Below are 17,533 nucleotides of genomic sequence, written 5' to 3'. Positions count from 1 at the left end.
GGATGAAAAATCCTTTTTGCTGTTTCCATGAGTCCTTCAAAAGCAAAACAGTTCTTTTTAACGCTGAAAAGGATGCAAACCTTTGTTAGGAACACCATTATTTCCAAAAGACTTGCACTTGCAGTGCTAGTACTACTAAATAGGAAAACAGTTTATCAGTTGTCATTTGGAATCAAGGAAGGAGCTATCAATTATCATGCCCAAACTATAACTTTATGATTCAGTTTGGTTGTAAAAAGGAAGCACAAGGTTTAATAATATGGTTTAAATTTAAGTGAGAGTGTTGTAAATTTTAAAGCTTGGAGTTTTGCACTTAAAAAAAGCAATTATAAGCTATTTGCCAGCAAATAAAGCAGCAATTATAGCAGTTAAAAATCTGAAAGACAAATAATAGTCTGTACACAAAAATTAAAAAAAAGATGTTAAAATAAACAAGTTCTGACACAAATGTAAAGTGGTTGTTAAATTTGCCAGTTATGATATCAATAAAGAGCTGTATGGCTAGTTGTTTGTGTGACAATTATAATCTGTGAAGTGTCATACAATATGTTGAAAACGCTGACTGTGACCATAAGGTTACTTAAATGAAACATGACATTTTTTTTAAATGTTGTCGAACTGAAATACTTCGACCTTTTTCGAATCATTACTTTTTTTCTATATTCTTGTTGTGTTTTACCGTATTTACAACCGCTTAGTTTCGAGTCTGTGTCACGTGTGTTTTTGCTCCACATTATTACTGCATGTTATGGTGTTTAGCCGTCGCTGTGCAAGTAAACAAAATACACAAATGATATCGTCTGCTGTTTACACTCGTGTACATTATTGCGTAACAAAAATTACGTCACAATGGAGTTTCTAATTAAGATTTGTATTACTTGTTTTTCTACACAAAACAATGGCTAGAAAACTATAAATGTAGGTTTTCTATATATTGCCAACTTATATATGTTCAATAAAGGCTAAAATTTTGAGCAGCACCCCCACAAATTTTAGGCACGAGCCGCCACTGCTCCTGACTTAAGAATAAAAGGTGGGAAAGGGACGACGGGTAATAAATGGACATGCGGAGTGTCGTTGAAGCAGCAAACAAAATGAAAACTACATTAAGCAATAAGGTGAAACACAACATGCAATATAGAACATAGATAGTACCAAGAACATAGCAATTGTTACAGAGTACGAAACCCGAAGTGTCATACAACGGTGTAAAACGAAATGCACGAGTCGCTTATTTCGGAACAATCTCGTATATAAGCCCCTTTTACATAGAAGGCAGGGTTGCATACAGTAAAAGCATAGATGACATGAACCACAAAATACACATTGGTATGTACAAGAAAAGTGGCGACTAGTACGCCAGCTGAAACATACTAATCCTTTTGTTTGCGTATTTTTTGCGAAGTTTTGATTGTGGTAGACACATTTTCGCTGTGACTGCAATTACCTCTTTTTTGTGGAAAATTTTTATGACATATTGATTTTATCTCGTTTAACTCATTGGAAGCCGCCTCAACACCGCTTGTTGAAAGCCGCCAGGTTTTTACCCAACATGTTCGTAATAGCTTTCCAATGCAAAAAAAAAACGAATGGCAATCCTTCAAATACTTCCATGTTTTGGAAATACCAATACATAAAAAAGTAGATACAGAAACTCTTTGACACTGCGAACGACATCAGTGCACAAATCTACATGTTAATTTGTATCGCGACCGGATGAAAGAATTCATAAACTTTCTCATGGGTTTCATAAACAAGAAAATATATTAAGTAGAATAATGTAATAGCTGTAATTGTGCAATACGCGTAAAATTAAAATCAGTTCATACGCCAACCTAATTATTTTTTAAAGAAACTAACTACATTGATAGTATTATTACTGCGCATTTGAAATCGTCCTACGTAACTCCTGAAGGAACTCCTGAACAACCGTAGTTAACGGTACCAGAATCTCCACCTATAATTAAAAGGTGGCGTAATGTGGCATGTTATCCATTTTGACAAACAAATCAGGGTCACTATTTGTAAATTTCATTATTGTTGAGCTATAACCTGAAAGCTTTTCGAATTCGGCAAGACGGGACATGGTTATGGGGCGATTATGTCATCTTCAACGAGTGTTTTTAAGTTTCAAAGATATAAAATTCAACAACTAAATATGGTGTTATGCTAAACATTTGTTTCATATTTGATAGTAAAAAAAAAGACAATGGAAAAAAACGTAAAACAAATTTGGAGATATGGAATGTGTTAAAGTCTGTGACTACCAGCAAATTGCTGCCGAGCGCGCAACAGTTTCCGCTCATGCATAGTGTATTGTTACACGTCTATATGTTGGTGCATGGGTGCTGTTAATATGCCACACATAGCTTTACAACCTGCCCTCAGCTACAAATTAAAATTGTTTGCCAACCTCACATTTCGGTAGTTTTTTAAAATTATGCTATGAATCCTAAACAATGTCTGTTTTCGGAAAATTAGTGTTAGCCTTGGGAGAAAATTTGTTTGTGTTCATTGCATATTGTCCAGCTTTTGGTGTGTAAACCAGAACCAAAACGTTTTTATCAACAACAGTGGTTTTATTGTTTGTCTCTGTTGCTTTTTCATCATGCGAATTCACTGCTCTTACCAGGGCAAGTAAATTGCTGGTGAACAAATTGTCCTTTCGACGTTAGTGCAGATGACACATTTCTGAAGCTAATGGCACAAACATTTTCAAACACTGATCTTGTTCAGTAATTTGTTTTAAATCAACTGCAAATCCAAATAAACTTTACCATAAAGCACTTTTTGTTTGCATCTTTTGACCAAAACAAACACCTCTTAACATAAATGTTTTTAGAAAACATTTCACTCCAGTCAAATTGTCCGGCGTAAAAACTTCCAAAGCAAATCTTTTTTGTTGCAGTGCTATATCTTTTTATTCTAGATTATAAAACATTCCAAATTTGATTTATATGACGAAAAAAATCTCCACATACCTATTTATGTTTTCCAAATGTGCATAATTAGGATTATACCATGTTTGATGTTAGTGTTTTTCTGAATACTTCGTTTTCTTGAATTGAAATGGCATATTTCCAATTATCATAGCAGTAAAGGTGCCTGTAACCCTAAAATATATTCCCAGACATGTTTTTAAAACAAACCAATTCAAGTGGGTTATTTTTGTATTGAAACAACCGCACGAAAATTAAGTGCATTCTGCTTAAATATAAACTATAATGATCAGTTTGTTTTTCAAGTGGTTTTTCATTTTCAATCTTCCACTCTTCGTTATATTTCCCATTTCTTTTAAATCCCAATCTTCTTCCCATCTTTCTCCTTCATCACCGTGACAACAATCAGAATGAGAATAATCAACATCATCAGGCAGATACTCGAGATAAGAGAGACCTCCATCAGTGACTTGCCTCGGTTGACCCCTAACAAATATGTGCAAGAGTAAAAACTTTAGATGAAAGTTTACAATGACTCATAGATTTGAAAATTTTTAACTATAACAAACTAATACAATTACGTATTCAAAAGAAATTAAGTTTGATCAGTTATAAGCAAAACGTATGTCATACCAAGGCAAGTCTTCCCATCTTTCATCAGGAAATATCCTTGAGAACAATAGCAGTAAGTTACACCAGTCGTGTCGATGCCACACATGTGAGAACATCCCAATTCCTCCTACAAAGCAATTTAAATCAGTTAGACCTAACCAATATATATGTAAAGTAAAAATACAAGTTTACCCTGTTGCAAACAAGTTGGTCATCACTATCAAGTTCAGGTGCAAGGATAAAGGGTCCTAGAGAGATTTCCTTAGTTGCATCATCAGTTTCATGTTGGATTGATCTTTTGACTGGATTATCAGGTATCGGTTCCGAAGGACAATCCTGAACAGGATAAATAGTTTCAGTTAAATTCTCAGAGTCCGTCAGAATACAGTCCATTCCCTAAATATTTGAAGTAATGAAACTGGGTGGATATATAAAGCGTGTTGACGTGACATTATACCCGCAAAACCAAGCTGGTGTCAGCTTCCACGTCGATGTTAACACCAATGTAAACAGGTACTCCAATTGTTATCGTTTGATCAGTTTCAATTGTAGTAAACCTGTCCAATGTGTAACGAGCCATTCCCATGGTGAATGATGACGATATTTTGCCCAAATCCACCTCAACGTGACTGCAGAAGAGGATTTAATCGGTTAATATTTGTCAGTACGACAGACAGTGCTGCAAAAGGTTATATTCCGAAACAGAAACAACATTACTGTTTTTTTGAAAATAAAGAAATCGCCTTCTGGGTATTTTTTATTGATAAATAATATACAAGCACATTATGCTCACATACGATAACTCAACACTCATTTACAAATCACGGTAGGCTATGCAAGTCCGTCAGCCAATTATAAGTCAGATAAATACGATAAAAAAGACATGTACAAACTTCAAACCTGATCATTGCCAACAAAGGTTGATCCATTGTAGCTATTCCTGAACGGTTGTAAGCGCATTGAAACACCACGACCGCCGATTCACCGTTGCGAGTTATTATTTGTGACGACAAGCCAGCAGCGACACCAAGCGAGACTTTGTATGTTACCACAATTTCGGTGTCGCTCTCCTAGAATTAAAAAAACACAATGCGTAGATTGACATGGATTGGCGGATTCAATATGACCAACAGCAGGCAATGATTTAGAATTACAACCCACTTTTAGCAATAGTAACAATCTTATGTCTACAAGTAAAAGTAAACCTGGGCTTGTACTTTTGATATGTCCTAGCTCGTACAAATGTGAAGATTTGTCCAAAAACGTTCGGTTGTCCTTATTTTGGCGTTCATGTCGATGGCAACAAGGATTATAAGCAACAAACTTGGTTCTTACGTTAATGTTTGCAGAACATTGTCCAACTCCAGCCTGGAAATTCATGTTATACTCGTCAGCTTGGTTGTCCTTCACTGCAAAGCACATGTCTAGTGGTGTCAAATTGTCACCGATCATTTCAAGCTGTTCGCCAGCTCCGGGGAGCAAAGATCGGACGTAACTTCATGGCAGGCTGCGGAAAGAAACGAAAGTTGAATAGAATTAGGAATCACAAAAGACTATTTGTTCATTATACAAATTTGTTTGCGGACAAATATTTATTTTAAGTTTAGAACATACCTCGCCGAAACTACGGATGTTGTGCAGTTGGTTGTGATCACTGAAAAAGCAAACAAAATGATTTAAAAAACACAAGATTGATTGTTCTTATGCCATCACGACATTCTATATGACCCAGAGGTAGGTGCAACCGCCTTGCTGTGGTAAGGTTGGTTAGTCTAATGTCAGATCGGCAAATAGCATGACCCAACGGTTAGTGCAACCGTCATGTAATAGGATGGCTGATGGTTCTAATCCCAGTTTGCTATGATGATTCTGTGGTTACTGGAACCGCCTCGCAATGGGAAGGTTCGTGGTTTATATCTGTCTGATAAAATGTTTAGTGTAACTTTCATGCGACTGGTTGGTGATTCTGAAGCTGGTTCATGGCCCACTTAAAGTCCCAATTTGTTGGTCGAAATTAAGTCCAATTTATCATACTGGATTGCAGCAAACCTGAAGCTGGAGAATTACAATTGGCATCGTCATGGTCAAAACAGTCATGCCATCCGTCGCATACATATTGTTGTGGAAGGCAGTAACCAGATCGGCATTGATGCTCGTCAAGTCCACATTCTCCTGTGTTGTTGGAAATAGAAAAAAGTGATAATTAAATAAATTTTATCCTTTAAACTCTTGTTAGTCAGACATCAAACGACCAAAAGAAACATGCCACAATGAAAGCTAATTACATACCCAATGGTTTAAAGGCTAATTTTGTTCATAAACGTGTTGTTTTTCTAACGTTTAGTTAAAAAAACATTTAATAAATTTGCCCCTATTGATTAACTATGAAACGTTTCATGCCGTCCTCGATTTGGTATTTTTTTCGCCTGGATGCATATTTAGACAATAACACTTTGGTTCCCAACATATGCAAATTGTTAAACATGCAATAAAGTTTTTTTAAAAAGTTCATATTATTTAAGGTTTATTACCAAAACATTCGGCAGCGAAATCGACGTGACACACAGGCTCTATGCAGGCACCGGCAATAGGGGCGCATCTACCGTCGCATTTGAATTGATGTGCAGTGCAGTTATCAATATCTGCTTGAAAAGAAAGTATTTACTAAGTTGCCAAACTTTACACGCTTATAGCTGGTTTTGTAAAGAGTACGACTTTACGTGCTCAAAGTGGGTTTCCTAACAAGTTTCGTGCAGTCAACCATAGCGCTTGGTACATGCACGATTTTGCAAGCTTAAGGCGGGCTTTCTAACCAGCTTTGTGCAGTCAACTACAGTGCTTGCTACATGCCAAAAGGTACATGATAGATTTGCGGACTAAAGTTGCCTGTTATATAGTCTTCCGGGAGACATTCAATCTCATCATCTCCATCTTGGCAATCCCATTCTCGGTCACAGCGGTAAAATTGTGGAATGCAGGCTCCAGAATGACATAGGAATTCGTCACCTGCACAGTTTCCTGCAACGAAGTTAAATTGACGCTATATCACACTTCTACACCTGTGGTGCCTAATCGTGCACATTATGCTATAAAGAAGCCGTAAAGCTTGATATGTGTTCACTTCTGGATCATTGTGACTCGGAACAACGTCTTAAAACCATACTGTTGAAAACAGAAAATATCAAATTATTCCTTCTGTTATAGGTCAAAATTTAAAAACAATCTTTTAACATCGCACGAACATAAGTAGAGCTACTAACACTGGAACTCACAAACACGCCGGCAAATACCTCCAAAGATCTGGCTGAGTAATTATTGTCACCGAAAACTGTTGTGCCAAATTCCCAAACCGGCGTGTTGTGAGTTCCTGTATTAGTAGCTCTTCCTCAAACATGCGCCATCTAGCGTTTTACGTAAAAATCTTACCATCGCATACTGGAGCGACATCACCATCTGGGCAAATGTTTGGCTGGCTCATAAAACTAATTGGTTGGCATGTCATAGAAGGAAAACACTGGAACTCGCGATATCGGCAACCCTCAGTGACTAGAAGTGCAGAATGTCGAAAACGTGTAAAGCGATGAAACCAATGGTTTTAAATTAAAATTCAACACTTTTTCCAGTAACTTGTCGCCATAATTAAAACCTCATTTGTTTTTGTAAAAGACACACACACAACAATATGTAAATAAATAAAAAAGAATAAAAAATGTTTAGAACGTTTTCCATCAATCTTATCAATGTTCATATTATACTTACAAAAGGCCTTTATTAAATTTTCAAATACTGGAAATAAATAATTAAAATTATTTGGAAATAATTAAAACACTTCAATTTTGCTGCTCGTCAATTTTAGCTTGACTTCGCCTGATACCAGAGAAACAGTAAACGGTTTACCCTTTTTCGTGTGATTTAGCTACAGACTACGATGCTACTTATTTTGAAAATAGATTTATTTGTCAATTACTGGTGCAATTGATTTCATCGTCCCCATCAACACAATCTATTCTTCTGTTACATTTTATGTGGAGAGGAATACACGATCCAGATTGACATTCGAATTCGTCAGCTGCACAGTTTCCTACAAAAAGAAACAAAGTTAAATTGATGCCACTTTGTATTGCCTGGTGGACATATCTGATGTGTAATCGTACGTCTTAATATAGCGAAAAAACAAACAAATCAAATTTACAAGAAAGAAAAAAACAACTAAAAATAGAAAAGTTGTCTAGCGCAATTTTCGGAACGAAATAATTTCGATTTTTTCTAAAACGACTGCAGCTGAAGATAGCTTGGACTGCTAAAAACAAACTCATACTCACCATCGCAATTAATTCCATCGTCACAGGCGGCAAATTGAGAACACTTCAACGTCGTTGCGACGCAATGATCTGTTTGGCATAGAAAATGATGTTTGGGACACAATTGGCCGGTTCCTGTAAACAAACAAACTTGTGTAAGACACCATGTGCTCGAGTGAATAAATATGCCTCCATTTGTCCACACGGTTGTGGGTTTAAATCTTACTCAAATAGCGGACCGCGGTCCATATCCGGACCGTTAAACCGTTAAATGTGGACCTCGGTACGCTTTTGATTATTACTGCATACACTTCTGTTGTGTACAATCCTGTATCAATTATTTTAAATTTGCTTTATGGCAGTTTCCAAACTGGGGTCGGCAAAACGATTTCTTGGGAGACCACTTTACTTATCACACATATAAAGAGGCGACTGTTTTCGCACAATTTTGAATAGTCTTGTCTGAGACGTAATAAACTCTCTGGACGGAAGTGCATTCTACTAGTAAGTGTTAATGCAGGTTTCAGTACTCAATTTAAGATTTTGTTTTGCTCGTATTACACTCGGCATCAATACTGTGTTCATCCTGCACAGCAGTTTTCCCCATTACCTAATTAAGACATGTTGCATTCGTATTTCTTAAAATAGTGTCCGGTCGGTATTTCAAAACTTTTGTATCTATCGTTTTAACGCTTCGCGCTTTCGTATTGTGTTTTTATTAATTCTGAAGTTTTTTACCCTTCATATCACTGATGATGGCATGGGCATTCGTGGAAACGTTTGAACAATAAAGCATTCCTGTTTTTACTTCTACCTTGGTCGTTATTTTCATCACATTACGACGCGTAACTGATTGCAATCAGTGTGTTCCACAACCATTGTTTGTGTTCAAGGTCTTCTCGGCGTGAAAATGTACAAGCTTTGTTACCGGGTTCTATAAACAAGTTGACAAAGATTGCTAGATACTCGAAGAAGAAAAATGTCATAGTTGTATATTGTGTAACCTGTTATATTCCTGAAAAAAAAACGACAAATGTGAACCCTCTATTGTTTAACAAACAAAACAGCCTCACACAACGCTAATACCAATTACGTAAAGAATGGTTTCTAGTCACTACATGCATTTAAAATTGTTTTTGTAACTCCTAAAAATGTACAGCTAACGCTACCAGCATCTCCACTTCAATAAACCGCGCACCTTACTGTGGAGATACAAACTAATACGTGGCTACCAGCGTTACACGACGGCAGATACAGAACCCGGAAATCACGTGGAGATCGTCAAGTGATTCTAGTGTCATAATCCGAATGTGCCGGCCTGTTCTTATGCTCTGGTGTAACAAACAAGCCTTCCAGTTGTACAGTGCGTTAAAGTGATTAGGTGTCTTAAACCTGGGCTTTTAAAGTCGCTAAGAAATCACAACAGTACACTATATATTTATGAAACCTAATTGCAACCATAAGATTAGTTGTATTAATCCTAGCTCTGCGTTTCAGATGGCCCAGTGGCTAATGTTGTTTACTTGCTGCAATGGCAAGGTTGTTTACTTTTGTGAAGACAATGGACTTGTTACGTTACAAAATTATAGTTGTTCTGAAGATATCGATATTTATATTGTACAGTTAAAGACTTGTCTTGGAAGTGTTTCTGCCCTACGATACTTTAAGCATCACCAATAACAAGTTTGTGTTAAAACATCGGTGGTTTGTAAGCTCTGATGACTGACAACTAATTGCTACCGAGCGCGCTACGATTGCATACATTACTTCTTGGAACGAGACCTGTAGAACTGCACACCAAACCTAGGACGAACATAGTGATTGTTGAAATCTCTATAATACTCACAAGCTCCAGGCAGTTATGTATTCGTCCAAATAGCCGGCTTGAGGAAAAGAGTTTTATTGCAAACTGACTGTTGGGGTAAACCTCCATTAGGTGTAACACGTATCGATGTTACCACGACAGCCTAGTATTCGTGCAAATCGAATTGCGCTTGTCATATAATGTCTAATTTGTTTTGTGCCCTACGGTTCGCGCAATGTAGAGTGTTTAAAGGAAACCAGTTCGGAGAACGGCTGCGTATAGTACGGAGAGATAGGCTGGGTAACAACTGTTTCGCTAATGACCACGTCGCTAGTAATTGTTGATTTCAGAGTTCTTTCGGCGTAGACATCACATGCTCTTACCTGGTGGTTTACCTGAACCGGAGTCGGACAACCTTTTACAGCGAAGAGAGCGAAGGCCAGGTCCAGCAAAGAATGAAAATGCCCCAAAGACCGTGGTAACCTCCACTTCGCGTGTAGCCAAGTTGTCCATACCTCAGGTTGGCCAAAACGTGTATATCAGTGGTTCTTAACCTTTTTTTTCCATAGGCTGGCGCACACCAAAGTGAGTGTTGTACTAAAGATTAAGAGTGATACAGTGAAGTTGCATCGGATTCTCGTTGTAGTGTTGTGCAATGAGGAAATTAAAACTTACATTCTTAGAATATGATTAATTTACTTAAAGAAATACATCCATAAACAGAAAATACATATTAAAAAAACGCATGAAAAATGTAGTTAATGACTACCTTGGGCCTGGCGAGAATTTGCCAACTTAATAATATCAGGTTCAATATTTGATAAACAAAGCCTCAGATCCCCCCTTTTACATATTTGCAATCTATTTCTCTGTTTGGTTAAGAGTTGCAAGACCACACTAAATCCCTTCTCTACCAGATATGATGAAGGAAATGCCAACAGTAATAATTTAATTTCTTTCCAAAGATGAGGATACTTGTCTTGTTCCTTTGGCCAGAAAGCTTCATAGCCAATCTGCTGGAACAACACTTTTTCTTCAAAGTTATTTTGCAAGTCTATGAGTTCTTCAACGAGATTTGGATCAGCATTGTTTACATCAGTCTGGAATGGATTTACAACCCACTCTGGTATTTTCAATTCTTTGATATCTTTAAATCTGATCAACAAATCTTCTTTCAGTGCTTGAAGATGAGAGGAATAGCAGTCTAGATCAGTGTCTGACAACCATGAATCATCGGTTTGGTTTTCCTGCAGTGCTTTTAAGCTAGGAAACTGATCTAAGTCTACCCTTAGTAAACAGTTTTTGTAGAAATCTAATTTGCTAATAAATGCCATTATTATTCCCTTTGCTTTGATGAGACACATTTTAGTTCCTTGCAATTTAATGTTGACCTCATTTAATTTGTTAAAAATATCAGACAAATAGGCAACATCTGCTCTTCTGCTTTCCAAATCCGAACTTACTGTCTCATCCAATAATTTTAATTTAAAGAAATCAATAACAGAATCATAGAGGTTATAAAAGCGTCGTAGATAGTTAGCTTTCGAAAGCCATCGGACTTCTGTATGTAGCAACAGCCGTTCAAAATCTTCTTCATTTTCATGACAAAGTTGGCGAAATATGCGGGCATTTAATGAATGAGCTTTGATCTTATTCACTGCTTTGATAACAGCTTGAAGGGTGCTATGCAACCTGTCACTAAGATGCTTCGCAGCTGAATCACACAGTGGATTGTAAAGATGCCCGGCACTTCTCTTTTCAAATGTGCTATAAACCCGCGATGGCGTCCAACCATTGACGGTGCTCCATCACTTGCACAAGCAATAATATTTGAAAGTGGAATTTCTTTCTGCTTAAAGAATTGTTCAACTGCCCCATAAACCGTTGAACCTTTAGTGTCAACCTCTAATTGTTTAGCAAACAAATACTCATCAATAACTTCATGACTGGTATTTGTATAGCGCACATAAGCCATTAACAAAGCTTCATTGTCGCGTAGTGTTGTTTCGTCAAGCTGTAAAGAAAATTGTGCTGTTTTGAGTTCAGCACAAAGTTTACTTTCAATGCCATTTGCCATTTCATCAATTCCGGAAGACACTGAACTATTACTCAGTGGAATTGAATGTGTTACATCTTTTTGAGTGGGCATCATGGTACTGATGATTTCTTTCACTGCTGGTATGATAAGAGTTTCACCAATAGTGTGCGATTTTCCACATTTAGCAATGAGCTTTGAAATTTTGTAGGAAGCAACAAGTTCTTTCTCAACTTCATTTCCGTATGATGTGAACAGTTTTCAAATGGTGCAACGTTTTACAAATTTTTCTTTTAGATCACGAAAGTGTGCTACATCCTTGTTTGCTTTTCCTTCAAATGATCAATCATTCTCGAAGGTTTCATTCCTTCATTTGTGAAAGTTTTCAAAACGGTGGTCAGAATTAGGGTTGAATTATCCGGATATCGGGTAAACGGTTAACCGATTAACCGAAGGTTTTTTGTTATCCGATATCCGGATATTTTCTTGTCGGTTGACCGGTTAACAAGAGATAGTGCTGCCCAAGCATTTTATCCGTTTTTAATCATTTTTGCAAAGCAAAAGTCTGTTTGCTGTTATAAAAATCGTAAAATCAACGAATCAATTGAAGTTATCACTGGAGATTCATGTATTGTAAGATGTGAACCAGACAGTGTATTCGGTGCAAGTGATTGAGTCAAGGAGGAAATTAAAATGGAATTCAAGCGTTTGAAAAGCGAAAACCCTATATGGAGCTATTTTCTTAGATCAGGGAATGGCGAGAGGGCTAAGTGCAAAACATGTGAAAATACTGTTTCCTGTAAAGGTGGATCGACAGGAGCTATGAGGAATCACTTGCAGTTAAAACATAAGATTAAAGTAGATGCAAAAAAGATTAAAACACAACTGAATTCTTTAACGGAAACAGTATGATTGACCACAATTGCTACCAGTAAGCAAATGAGGCAGGCATTTTTTGCAAGAGGATACAAACTGCCACAGACAGCACAAAGTGTCAGAAATCTTGTGGTGAGAATTTACCAAATACTTAAAAGCGAAAAACGTAAGCCGATTGAAATGGAAAAACTGACGGGAAAATTGCCTTCTCTTACACTTGATGAGTACACAAGCACAAGAAGCAGAAGATACATGAACTTAAAACTTGCACTACGATTCTGGCCACATTATGTTGGGAATGGCAAGAATAAAAGGCCGCTTGCCAGCTTAAAAAGTGCAAGAATTGGTAATGGAAAGATTAGATGAGTTTGGTCTAAAAATGAAAGATATTGTTGCAGCTACGACAGATGGAGTTAGTGTAATGAAGAGTTTTGGAAGAATGATTCCTTGCATGCATCAGTTATTGTTGTGTTTTCAATCACGTTTGCGTCTTGCTTCTTACAGAGTCCAAATAAGAACAGTTTGCTTGTTGTAACTTAGGTTGTATTCATTCGAAATCAGTAAAATAGAATAGTAACGTAGTAAGTGAACAGCCTTTTATAGGCTCACGAAGTAATTGCAAACGCACCAATCACATTCCTGCAGTAGGCACAAATCAAGCGCGTACACACACACAACGCATAGCAATTAAAATAACACAAGAATGCCTCGAGCCGCGTGCTCGGGAATAGCGCGGTTGCGTTCCACAACACCTCCCCTTTTAAATTATTGTTCACCCTGAACATCGTAGCCGAACCTCCTCGGCTGTAGGCGTTGTCTCTTCGAGCGACGGGGATTGTCAGGACCAAACCTCGGGGATTCGGGAGGAGTAGATGAGGATGATGCTGGTATATCAGTGGACGGGACCAGCGGAATATGCTCTGACGGAAATGAGAGTTCAGGCTCACCCGGGTCATCGTCTTCATTAGGGTATCTGGGGAGAAGTTGGTCAAGGTGACGTCTCCAGATTGGACCGCGAGGAAATACTCTCACGTTAAATGTTCTACTCCCACAGCATTTAACAATAGTGGCAGGAACCCATCTTTTCGAACCATCGTGTCTAGATCCAAAATATTGCGCGTAACATGGATCACCATTTCGGAAACTAATACGCACTGGTTTGTTGTTCTTCGACACGGCATTTTGTTGCTGGCGTTGCAAGACATGTGTAGGTGATGGTACCATCGTGTCAATGAGCGATCGAATTTGTCGAGCGTTGAGCAACTCGCTCGGGGAGAAACCGCTAGAATTTGGGGTTCTTCGGTACTGAAGAAGAAAGTCCTGTAAAGCTTCTTTCGGGGGTTTCTCTGACTTCTTCATTGCCTTTTTGAACGTTTGAACTAGTCGTTCGGCGGCGCCATTTGTGGACGGGTGATAAGGCGCACCCGTTAGATGAACAATACCCCTCTGCCGGCAGAAACGAAAGCCTGCGCCTTAGCCGAGACAATAGTGTGTGGATAACCAAAATGTGCGAAGTCTTCTTCGAGCAAGTTCATGGTCGCCTTGGAAGTCATCAATGAAGTAGCATGAATGCACGGGTACTTAGAATAAGCGTCGATCATGAGCAACCAATTGCTTCCCAAGAAGTTTACAGCATGGTCGATATGAACACAGGAATCATCCATGGATGGACAGAAGATTTAGTAGGAAGGTTTTGCTGTTCTCCGCATATGGAACATTTTCGGCAAAGATTCAGAATATCGTCATCAACGTTCGGCCAGTACACTGTAGACCTAGCCAACTGCTTCATCGTTTGAATGCCAAAGTGACCTTGGTGTAGCAGTTGTAGCACATGTTGTCGTAGCTTTTGTGGAATAACCAATCGAGTTCCATAGAACAGACAACCATGAGAAACTGTCAACAAATCAGCAGACCTGCGAAACTTTGCAGCTAGATCATTCGAGGAAAGAGTTGTTGGCCAACCGTGTTGGACAAAACGCATGACTCGGGAAAGAACATCATCTTTTCCGGATTCCTTCATGGTGTTGGGGTCTGTGGGCTGGACTTGACGACTTAGCGTAGTGATGGTGCAAACAGTGTCGACATCATCTGTAGTTTCCTCTTTGTCAAAATAGGCATCTTCCCCTTGTGGTAAACGGCTGAGTGCATCGGCGTTCTGGTGACTGGCGGTCTTCCTGTACTCGATTTTGTATTTAAACTGACCAAGGAAAAGCGCCCATCGTGCTAACCGATTTGCCGCAAGTGGAGGTGTTGACTTGGTAGAACCAAAATGTGCCAACAATGGCTTGTGGTCGGTAACAAGAATGAATTCACGACCAAAAAGATACTGGTAAAACTTCTTCAGTGCAAAGATAATTGAAAGAGCCTCTTTTTGGATTTGGCTGTAGTTGCGCTGACTTGAGGAGAATTTTGAGACATTGGCAATTGGCCTCTCGCTTCCGTCCGAATAGCGATGAAAAAGTACGGCACCAATGCCAACATTGGACGCATCACAAGATATCCCAATAGGAAGAGAGTTAAGACATTGTCAGTAGACAGCAATGTCTTCAATTGACGGAAAGCTTTTGATTCTTCGTTATTCCAACTCCAAAGAACTTCGTCTCGAGTCAGACGATACAGAGGTTCAGCAATGGAAGAAAAACTTGGTGGCAAAAATTTGCTATAAAATTGAACCGACCCAAGGAACGAACGTAGCGCCGATACGTCTTTCGGTGCAGGCATATTGAGCACAGCATCGAGTTTAGAAGCTTTCCTGATGCCGTCTTTATGAAGTAAATGACCCAAGTATTCAACTGTGGGTTGTGCAAACTTGCATTTCTCGAAACGACAGCGAAGCCCCTTCTTACTTAAACGTTGCAGCAATCGACGAAGATTGTTTAAGTGATCTTTTGCCGATGAACCGCTGACAAGTAAATCATCGAGATATACAGCCACTCCTGGGAGATCTTGCGTCAGTTCGTCCATAATCTGTTGAAAGTATCCGGGAGCCGAGGTGATGCCAAACGGTAATACATTTTGCAGCAAGACACCTCAGTGAGTGCTCAAAGCCAACCTTTTCCGGCTTTCGGGACCTAGACGTATTTGGTTGTACGCATCAGCAAGATCGATTTTCGTGAAACCATATCCTCCTCGAAGCTTCTGCATCAAAGTATCTGGAAGATGTAGTGGATGTCGATGGAGTGCCAATTGGGGATTTACCGTGGCTGAATAATCCCCGCAAAGTCTTAGTCGTGGTCTATCGTGAGTTGATAACGGTGCTTTTCGAACGGGAACCACCGGTGTACCCCAGTCATTGAACTTCACTGGAGTCCAGATTCCTCGGGCAATTCCTGCATCATATTCACGGGCAACATCTTCTTGTAGCGCAAATGGCACCGAACGGTGCTTAAAGAAAACCGGTTTAGCCTCCGCTTGAAACTTCACTTCAAGCTCTAAACCTTTCAAGCAACCAAGTTCAGGTTTGAAAATGTCTTTAAACTCGTTGCAAAGACCTCGGCAAGCATCTTGTAAAGGCAGATAGCGTTGGTCGTCTGACGTAACAACGGAATTTACGCAATCTTTGGAAGATGAATGATGCAGTATGTCGTCAACCGAAATCTCCAAAGAACAAATGGCATTGCGACCAAGCAAATTTAAGCGCGGAACTTTCGTGACAAAGAAATCTTGATCAAAGACTCGACCACCATACGTAGTTGGCGTCGTAAACATACCCAACAAAGGCACTGGGTGGTTTGTCGCAGAATTAAAACGTCGATCAGGAGCCCGAAGCTTAGGCGACCCGATTCTCTTCCAATCGTGGACAGACAAGAAATTTCCACTGGTTGCTGTATCTAGCTCAAACTCGCAAAAATTGCCAAAAAGTGACACCACAACCTTCAACTTGTGTAGTGGAGAATGAGTGGAAATTGACTTTAGAAAATGAACATTCGTCATCGAATTGACCACATCGGACTTCTTCTTACGACAAGCATCTTCAGTATGACCTATGCGATTGCAATATCGACACATCGCATTCTTGTGACGGCAAACCGGCGCAAAATGACCAGTTTTCACACAGCGATAACATCGGGCAGCTTCTTTGGGCTTCTCATTCGATGCGGATTTTGTAGACTGCTTCTTGGATCCGCGCAACTTACGCACAGAACCGCTTGTCCCATAGACGGTTTCCTTGGCAACTTGCGCCGCGTCTGCATGGCAACCTCAATCGCACGAGAGAAAGTAAGTTCATCTGACTTGAAATTAAACATGGCCTTCAACACCGCTTCATTGGATATTGAACAGATAAACCTGGTTCGTAAAGCTTCATCCAACGGATCTTTGATAGAGGTGGAATCGCATGTAGCAGCATCGTGACGAATCCGGGCGGCTAATTCCTGCACCGTTTCACCTGGCTTTCGCTGCATGTTGCTCCAAAACCGGAACCTTTCGCGAATAATAAAACGCTTGGGATCAAATTGATCTTTCAAGAAGCCTTCAATTTCATTCATTGTTAGATCGTTGACGTCTTTCGCTGGCGAACTTTGTCCTGCTAAATTGGACAGCAGCTTGTAAGTTGTAGTGGTTTGGTTCGTCAAAAACACTTGGGCAACCCTCTTTTCGGATATTGCATGAGCCTTCACAAATGTTGAGAAGCGAGACCAGTAGTCGTCCCACAATTCTGTCGTAGAATCAAAGGGGTTAAAGCTAGGTGCAGCAACATTAGAATTGGCAACGGCGGGACCAGAAGACTTTTCCAACACAGACAGGATAAGATTCATTTGCTCTTTATGCTGTCGTAGTTGCTCTTCAAGTCGCTCAGTTGAAACAAGTCGCTCAGTTGACGTATCCCATCCTCGTCGCCAAAAACTCTGTTGTGTTTTCAATCACGTTTGCGCCTTGCTTCTTACAGAGCCCAAATAAGAACAGTTTGCTTGTTGTAACTTAGGTTGTATTCATTCGAAATCAGTAAAATAGAATAGTAACGTAG

At 39.2% G+C, this 17,533-nt stretch overlaps 4 protein-coding genes across 4 annotated transcripts; all 4 read right to left on the bottom strand.

Moving 5' to 3' along the window:
* Positions 1 to 10,414: 10,414 nt before the first annotated feature.
* Positions 10,415 to 10,990, bottom strand: LOC145219627 (protein FAM200A-like). The gene has a single exon (XM_080086963.1). The coding sequence runs from the start codon at positions 10,988 to 10,990 to the stop codon at positions 10,415 to 10,417; it is 576 nt and encodes a 191-aa protein (XP_079943089.1).
* Positions 10,991 to 11,310: 320 nt separating this feature from the next.
* Positions 11,311 to 11,805, bottom strand: LOC145219626 (protein FAM200C-like). Its single transcript, XM_080086962.1, has one exon. The coding sequence runs from the start codon at positions 11,803 to 11,805 to the stop codon at positions 11,311 to 11,313; it is 495 nt and encodes a 164-aa protein (XP_079943088.1).
* Positions 11,806 to 13,332: 1,527 nt separating this feature from the next.
* Positions 13,333 to 13,926, bottom strand: LOC145219625 (uncharacterized). Its single transcript, XM_080086961.1, has one exon. The coding sequence runs from the start codon at positions 13,924 to 13,926 to the stop codon at positions 13,333 to 13,335; it is 594 nt and encodes a 197-aa protein (XP_079943087.1).
* A 2,690-nt stretch (positions 13,927 to 16,616) lies between these two features.
* Positions 16,617 to 17,324, bottom strand: LOC145219623 (uncharacterized). The gene has a single exon (XM_080086960.1). The coding sequence runs from the start codon at positions 17,322 to 17,324 to the stop codon at positions 16,617 to 16,619; it is 708 nt and encodes a 235-aa protein (XP_079943086.1).
* Between the last annotated feature and the right edge of the window lie 209 nt (positions 17,325 to 17,533).

The sequence above is a fragment of the Phallusia mammillata genome, chromosome 3 (assembly GCF_965637545.1).
Source record: "Phallusia mammillata chromosome 3, kaPhaMamm4.hap1.1, whole genome shotgun sequence".
Classification (NCBI taxonomy): Eukaryota; Metazoa; Chordata; class Ascidiacea; order Phlebobranchia; family Ascidiidae; genus Phallusia; species Phallusia mammillata.
This window is presented reverse-complemented; position numbering and strand designations above follow the sequence as displayed.

Bases quoted from the DNA above. Each gene is read 5' to 3' on its own strand.
- LOC145219625 (XM_080086961.1), bottom strand. From the start codon at position 13,926: ATGAAGAAGTCAGAGAAACCCCCGAAAGAAGCTTTACAGGACTTTCTT.
- LOC145219623 (XM_080086960.1), bottom strand. From the start codon at position 17,324: ATGAATCTTATCCTGTCTGTGTTGGAAAAGTCTTCTGGTCCCGCCGTT.
- LOC145219626 (XM_080086962.1), bottom strand. From the start codon at position 11,805: ATGCCCACTCAAAAAGATGTAACACATTCAATTCCACTGAGTAATAGT.
- LOC145219627 (XM_080086963.1), bottom strand. From the start codon at position 10,990: ATGGCATTTATTAGCAAATTAGATTTCTACAAAAACTGTTTACTAAGG.